The following is an 8,496-nucleotide window of genomic DNA, read 5'->3' on the forward strand; positions in this document are numbered from 1 at the left end:
AATCTCTACCCAGCGTCATCCCACAATCCTTTCCTAATAGATTGTAATATAGGATCAATGAATGAGGCTTGGGGAAAAGTCAGCTGGAAGCGTGTGCAGTCTGTTTTACTGACTCTATTTTAGTTTGATCAAGTGCGAATATGCAGCCAATAGCTACATAGAGAGAGAGCCTGCTTGGCACCTTGTGGAGGTTAAAACAGATTATTCTCAAAGAAGTGTTAGCCTTATTGAGAAGCACAACATATACTGAAAGGAAAATAATAAATGGTGAGAACGAAAGAAGTAAACTTACTCACAAGGAGAGTCCAGAAGGAGGAGAGAGTTCTGTGACTTTAAATCATGAGCTATTCCATCAAGGAGTTCTCCTGAGCAGCTACTGGGAACACATTCTGATTCATCAAACCTAAAACTTACATAGTACTCACTATGTCTCAGATGCTAATTTATCTACTAGTCAAAAGAACCCCAAGAGCTATATAATATACTGTTTTCATAGATAAGGAATCTGAGAAATAGAAACATGAAGCTCAAATAACAAGCCAGTCTTTGAACTGGGACTGAAATCCAGGCAGCTAAGCGCGAGGGCCAGGTCTCTCTGCTCAGGGGTGTATGACTGAGCCGAATGGAGCTCGTTCGGAGAAGTGAATGTTGATGTGCCTCCTGAAGACAAAAAAGAGGCCAGACTCTCAGGCCTGACAGACTTTGTAGACATTTTTCTCCAGACCAATGTGTGTGCAAATGCAGAATCTCTTTCATAAGTTGCAGGTTTGTTTGGCATGTTCAATATATTCTGTTTAAGAAACTTCTCCCTCAAGCCCTCTGATATGCAGAAAGACAACCACATAAAGTTTTCTTTGCAATTATGGATTTCTTCTTAACTGAGAAAGAAAACAGTATTTTTTTCCCATTCTCATTTAGTTATTACTTACTTGGAACAAAAAATCTATATTGTGAAATTTCTGGAAATAATGTGGAATGGAGTGATAGTCCCCCACAGTGTGAAAGTAAGTATATTCTTCTTTAAAATTTAGAGCAGTAGTTCTCAAACTTTTGGCCTTGGCTTGCCTTGATGCTTTTAAATTTTAAAAAGACCCCCACGTAGCTTTTCTTCATGTGGGATATGACTATTGCTGTTCCATTATATTGGAATTAACCCTGAAAAGTTTTAAAAATAATTATTTATGAATTCATTATTGAGAACAGTAAGCAAAATACATATTAATATATACAACATATATTTTTTAAAGGAAAACCAAAATTTTCAAAAAGTGATAATAGTGGCATTGTTTTATGTGTTTGCACACTCATCAATATGCGGCTTAAATATAGACCTCAAGATTGGGCTGTTACATTAACACAACATTTATACCTTTGGTAGATTGCACTACATACTCTTAAGGATGAAAAAGATATTACATTTTTTCATATATGCAACTAGATTATAGAACTCATATGTTAATGAATTTATTGAAGAAGTTCTGAAGACATTATCAATGCTGTCTTAATCTTTTACTTTTTCTTTTGCCTTTCCTGTCCTCTTTTTTTTCTCTTTTAAAGAGATTTTGTGTCAACCACCTCAACAAATACCAAATGGAGAATTCAGCAATAGCCACAAGGATACATTTGAATATAATGAAGTAGTCACTTACAGTTGTAAACCTTCAAATGGGCCAGATGAATATTCCCTTGTTGGAGAGAGCAGGCTTGTTTGTTCTGGGCGAAACCAATGGAGCAGTGACCCTCCTGAGTGTAAAGGTAATAATCTTTCCATTTCTTTCTTTCAAATTACTTTACCAAAAAGTAAACAAAACAGTCATATGAATAGGTCAAATAAAAAAACAGCTCTAGCTGTAGAGTTCCCCACCCCTCGCCCCATTTGTTCTTGTTTTTCACTGTATACCTTGTGAATTACCGTGTATTGCATGGATTAAGACTTTTTTTTGCCTGAAAGCACCACAAAACACACACTGCCTTAAAAATAAAGTGTTATCTGATAATACAGGACCTATGACAGTTCTGGCTGAAGGAAACAGTAAATTGTAAAAGACTAACCCCCTCACCGATGATAAGATTGATACATTCTGGATAAAACACACAGGCACACCTTGTTTAATTGCGCTTTGCTTTTTTGCGCTGCACAGATGTTAGAATTTTCACAAATGGTAGACAAGACCCTTACCAACAACACTATTATGACTGGCTTTATTATGACACTCCCTTTCTTACTGTGGTCTGGAACAAACCTACAACATCTACAAGGTATGCCTTTACCTGAAAAACATTGTTTACGGCATTAAGGCATGACCCAAACCAGGGAGACACTGGGGGGCATTTGACTCTTGAAAGAAGGGAACCACTGAATAACAGCAAGATATTTTCTCATTTCATGTACATATGGACAATCTCTAATAACATATTTTAGGCAATAAGATAAATTTTTTAATTCTCCCAAATTGAATTCATGGATTGTATAATATCTTACCACAATGGGATGAATATAGAAATGAAAACAAAGATATCTGTAAATTCCCCAAGTATTTGAAAATTAGGCAACACATACTAACCCATAAATCAAAGAACAAGTCATAAAAAATTACAAAGGGTTTTGAATTGAATAAAAATGAAACATAACATACCAATAGATCATGATGTTAGTATCAAAAGCATTGCCTAGCCCTAGAGGGATATTTATAGCAAGAGAGAAGTCTCAGATTAATAACCTAAGTTTCCACCTTACGAATGTAAAGAAATAAAAGAGCTATTTAAACTGAGGACAAGGAAACGGAAGGAAATGGTAAAGTTAGAAGTTGTTGAAACTGAAAAGAGAGAAATAGAATCAATGAAACAAATACATGGCTTTTGGAGAAAACCAATAAAATAGATAAACCTATAGCCAGTTTGACAAGAATAAAAGAAGATAAAAGTTACCAATATCAAAAACGAAGAAGAGGACATTATTAAATATCCTGTCGACATTTAAGGAATAGTTAGGGGATAACACAAATAATTTTAAGCCTGTAAGTTTGATAACTTAAACCTCACAGAAAGAACTATAGCCCTCATGCTCTCAATGGGGAATTCCACCAGACATTTCAGGAGTAAATAATAGTAGCTCTCTACAAGCCCTTTAAGAAAACACAAAGGATGGTATTGCCTTGATAGCAAAACCAGATAAAAACATTGAAGGAAAATTATAAACAATATTCATTATTAACATAGAATAAAAACTCCTTTTCAAAATATTAACAGATTAAATACTGTCTTATAGAAAAATAGCAATATATCATAATGAAGTAGTTATTCCACGTAAGCAGTGTTGATTCAAATGAAAAAAATTAATCAGTATAATTTGTCACTTAAAGAGAGCATAAAAGAAGAAAAACACATGATCATTTAATAGATGTGAAAAAAAGCATTTGCCAGAATTTATCATCTTTTCATGGTAAAACTTAGCAAATTAGGAATAGAAATGAGCTACCTAGCTGAACCTGGTGAAAATCACCTACATGAATCTCACAGCTAACATTATGCTTAATGTAATAGAGTAATTTATTTCCTCCTAACATTGAAACAATACAAGGATATCTGTTCTTACCAGCATTGTATTAAAGGGCCTTGCCAGTACAATAATGCAAGATATGGAAACGGGCAAACTTTATTTACTTATGGCATGATTATCTTTTTGGAAAAATAGGAAAGACTGAAGTTTTAGACAAGAACTGAATGTGCAGTATTAAATTCTGTGTCTATTTACTAGCAATAATCTATTAGAAATTGGAACTTAAAAAAATATTTCTATTGATTTCAGAGAGAAAGGAAGAAGGAAGGGGAGAGAGAGAGAGAGAGAGAAATATCAGTGATGAGAGAGAATCATTGAGCAGCTGCATCCTGCACGCCTCACACTAGGAATCGAACCCACAACCTGGGCATGTGCCTTGACCGGGAATCCAACATTGACCTCCCGGTTCATAGATCATTGCTCAGCCACTGAGCCACACCGGCCGTACAGCCTTTCTATTTTTTGAACATTCCAGTTCATGTATGTTGTTGCTACCTAACAACGTTTCCTTTCACATCTTTGCATGGCAAGCTTCTTTCCAACTTGAGCTCAAGGATAACCTTCTCACAAGAGTCTTCCCTGCCCCTCTGAAAAGCAGCGTACTGTAATCAGTGTCAGCATGAATTTTTTTTGAATCCCTAAACTAAGGAGAATCAGAAGTTGCTTTTGAACTTGCCCAGAATTTGTATCTGGTAGTCAGAACTTTTTCAAAACTTGCCACTATTGAAAAAACACATAAGAAACCAATAATCTATCATGAGAGTCTGTTCTAGGTGGGAAAAGGTTATTAGATATCTCTATATCTGTTTCCCTGGAATTAAAGTCTTTTATTTAATTAATATCCTGACTTCCATTTCTTGTCTCCTTGTTCCCAGTGGAAAGTACTACTTTGTAGTAATGTTTCTGCCCTGGGTTAAAACAATTTTCCATTCATTCTGGAATTTCTTTGCTTTTCAGTGGTCAAATGTCAATATCCAGTACTCGAGAATGGGAGAGTCATTTCTGGACTTAGGAAAAAATATTACTACAAATCTGAGGTTACAGTTGAGTGCCTGGAGGGATTTCACCTTAAAGGCAGCAAGGCAGTTGTCTGTGGAGTGAACAATAATTGGGAGCCCAAGATGCCAGAATGTATTAAAGGTACAAAGGGTGTCTTTTTCTTTTTTATTATTTCTTTGACATTAAATATCAGTGATACAGAATAATTGTGAAGACGCAAGTAATTTTTGCATGTAACTCTGTGTTGTGTTCATTTCCGGAACAGAGGTATGACATATAAATTTATGTTTTGATAGGCTCTTAACACATCATGTACATTAAACATGAGCCTAAATTTCTGTTATTTGGTATTTTTATGTGTCAAAATATATAGGAAACATTTTTTCAAATAAATTAAAGCAAGGGAAATTTCACCTATATGAGTCAAGAATGAAAGGCATCGTTTCGTAAAATGAAAATAATAGCCAACAGGTTGATCCAGTTTACATTATTTTGTTTTTCAATGTCAACTCCTCCCAGGAAAAAACCTACAGTTTCTCATGTCTCAGGCTTAGTAACTTCCTGCTTTATTTTTCTAAATTGTTTAAATAGCTATGGATTAAAAAAAAATCTTTTGGCTGTCTGGTGATTTGGTCATCCATCATTTTAATAATAGGAAGAAAAATAACATTTTTGCAGCTATTCTAGTTGTTGCCATAGTCCACAGATATAAATAGGCGTGAAAACTTGAGCAATAACAAGCTTTACTAGTAAACGTGCTCACTTATATGTGAAATGATTTAATGTCTTCCTTCCTGGATAATAGAAAAGGTAAAATAGGATGCACTTAGCACAGTGCCTGTCATATTGGCAGCTCTTAAAGGAAACTCATAGATTTACTGCATCACTCCAATCAGTATTCGGGAATTGGAAGGTCTGTGGCTTCTGTTTTTTAATGTGTCTCTTTTATATGTCATCAACTTCGCTGTTTCATTCATTTAAAAAGTGACCTGGTGACACCTGTACAGGGTATCTTACTAAGTATGGGACTGTTTCATTTCCCAAACTGCAACCATTTAAATTTTCCCACTTAAACTAGAATATTTCAAAATGTCTGCTGTCTCCAGAACAAGACCCATGTTGCTATTGCTCCCATCTCTCTTCTCCTCATACAATTACGATTTTTCTCCTTACTGGGAATTTTTTTAATTTGACAACAAAAAATAAATTTCATCATGGAAAGGCAGAGTGAAATGGAGGTCTTGTTGCATGGACTACTTATCAGCTGTTCTGCTTAAGACTTGCGGGATTATTTTCATATGGTGGAAGGAACTGTCTTCCTGATTTCAGTGCTGCTATCTCTGGCTACCCATTGGTTGCAGTAGAAACAAGAGGACTATAGCAGTCACCATTTATCTGGGGTTTTGCTTTCTGCTATTTTAGTTACCTGCAACTGTGGTCCAAAATATTAAACGGAAAATTCCCAGAATAAACAATTCATTCGTTTAAAATACTCGCCATTCTGAGTAGCATGATGAAATTTCATGCTAGCCCACTCTGTTGCACCTGGGATGTGAATCATTCCTTGGTCCACTGTATCCAACTGACTTCATCTCATCACTTTAGGCAGAAGGGAGAGTATAGTACAATGATATATTTTGAGAAAGAGAGACCACATTTATGTAACTTTTATTATAAGATATTGTCATATTTGTTTTACTGTGTTATTATTGTTGTTAATCTCTCACTGTGCCTAATTTGTAAATTAAACTTTATTATAGTTATGTATATGTAGGGGCCAACATAATGCTAATACACACACACACACACACACACACACTCGTTTGGTAGTATCTGTTATTCCAAGCATTGACTAGGGGTCTTGGGACATATCCCCCATGGATGTGGGGAAACTACCATAGTGTGAAGCGTATTAGTTTGGGCTGATCTCACTCAGAGTCCTAGTTTGGCTCTGATTACTCAATTACATTATTTCTATGGGGTTGTTTACTGTCGTTTAATGAGGGTGTTGAACTCAAACAAATTCTATTTCTGGCTTCTAATTTATTTATATATATCCTGTTGTCTTAATATTTTAAAGGATTCAGGGGAATTATGCATGCTAACATGGTAATGAGAACACCTTTTTATAACTCCTGTATATCTGGTAACTGGTAACCTGCTTGAGAATCTTAGTTGAGTGTTGTGAGGTTTCAGGGAGAAAGAGATTTTTTATGGTGGACTGGTACATTAAAATTTCATGTGAAGTTTATATTCATCAACCCATTGTGTTTACTCACAGGGTTCTACTGGGTATACGCACAGTGGGATACCAGGTTTGCAGATGTGCTCTTTTGATGGAGTTGACCATAAAAATTTACAAAGGATTTCAAAAGAGTGATACAAAAATTTACAAGGATTTCAAAAGAGTGATACAATTTAGTGTCTCAAATATGAGATAATTAAATATGAGGAAATTTTATGAAGAACATAAACCGCAGGAATCTTTTCTTAAATATCAAAAACTCTCAATTAACTTTTATCATCAGTTACAGAAAGACTTCACAAAAATGGAATACTAGCAGCATACAATGGTGATAAGGTAGATGTAATTGTGCAAATATGAAAAAAATATCTGTGAAATACTAAGTGGAAAAGAAGAAAAATTATGTATTATGATATTACTTGGATGTTAATTTTTTAAAAAGATATATAGGTTTATTCTGAAGATGTTATTTTTATGATTTATTATTAAACTTCTAAGATTTATGTTATAAAATACAAAGCTACAGTAAACATTCTTATGCAAGCATTTTTATGTATTTAGGTGACTTCCCAGAGGTAGAATTGCAACGTTTAGAAAGTAAGTGTATTTTTCATTTTGAGAAATAATCTTTTAAAATAATAAAAAAATCAAATTAAATGATTAATTTTATACTGATAAACCTGGTGAAAATCAAATTTACCTTTCCAGATGTCAATCCTATTAATCCAGCCACGCCTCCAGTGACAAGTTTTCTAGGTTTGGTAACTCTTTATCTTACTTATATTCCTAAGAAATTCATAAGGTGATGGGTAAAAAAATGATGATATGTATCAATTTGCATTTCTTTAATTAATGAAATGAAACTTTTTTGGTCTATATTTATTTATTCTATAAAATATTTTCTTATGACTTTATCAGAACTCATTATAACTTACAGTCTTTTTGACAGGAAGTGAATGTTATTTTCTAGGTTTCATTTCATTGGTTATTTTTAATAGCCATTTTTTATTTTTATTATTTATTTATTTGTCTAAAGTTTTACATATGTCTCCTTTATCCCCAATTGTTCCCTACCCCTCCAGCCATTCCCACTGCCCCACTGTCTGTATCCATTGGTTATGCTAATATGCATGCATACAAGTGCTTTGGTTGTTAATAGCCATTTTAAAAAATATTTTATACAGTTTGATATATATTGTGTTTTTATACATTTTCATTGCATAAGTAGCATACAGCTTAATTTGGGAAATTTCAAATATTACAAAAGTATACAGAGTAAAAGATAGTTTCCTCTTTGTCTAGTTCATTACCTGAGTTAATCACATAATAGTTTAGGTGTCTTTTCATCTATTTCTATACACCAATATCCTTATATGTGCAATTATACATATTTTGATTTTTTTTCTTTTTTCTTATCCAGAAATGGCATCATGCTGTTTATATTTTTCTAAAACTTGCATGTTTTACGCATACTGTCTTAGATTGGGGGTATGTTTAGATTTATTGCTATCCTTTTGTTTAGATTTATTCGTGATCACCTTCCTGGTGATTACTTTGATATATGCCAAATTTTATTTAACTATTTTCCTATCAGTGGTCATTTATATGTGCAGAAGTTTTACATTAACTTGGATTTATTGATCTTTTCTCCTCCAAGGGGTGTGAGTGTTGTGGTTTTTTTTTTTTAGACACT

The 8,496-nt window shown here is 33.9% G+C and overlaps 1 protein-coding gene across 1 annotated transcript in view; it reads left to right on the top strand.

Annotated features, from left to right (window-relative positions):
• Positions 1-8,496, top strand: part of LOC102762738 (membrane cofactor protein-like) — a 22,648-nt gene that overhangs the window by 6,450 nt on the left and 7,702 nt on the right. Inside the window, exons 4-6 of the mRNA XM_015564522.1 lie at positions 919-1,004; positions 1,558-1,755; positions 4,517-4,699. Of these exons, the coding sequence (XP_015420008.1) occupies positions 919-1,004; positions 1,558-1,755; positions 4,517-4,699 (467 nt within the window). The remainder of the gene's footprint in view (positions 1-918; positions 1,005-1,557; positions 1,756-4,516; positions 4,700-8,496) is intronic.

This window comes from Myotis davidii, unplaced genomic scaffold, assembly GCF_000327345.1.
Source record: "Myotis davidii unplaced genomic scaffold, ASM32734v1 scaffold861, whole genome shotgun sequence".
NCBI classification, from domain to species: domain Eukaryota; kingdom Metazoa; phylum Chordata; class Mammalia; order Chiroptera; family Vespertilionidae; genus Myotis; species Myotis davidii.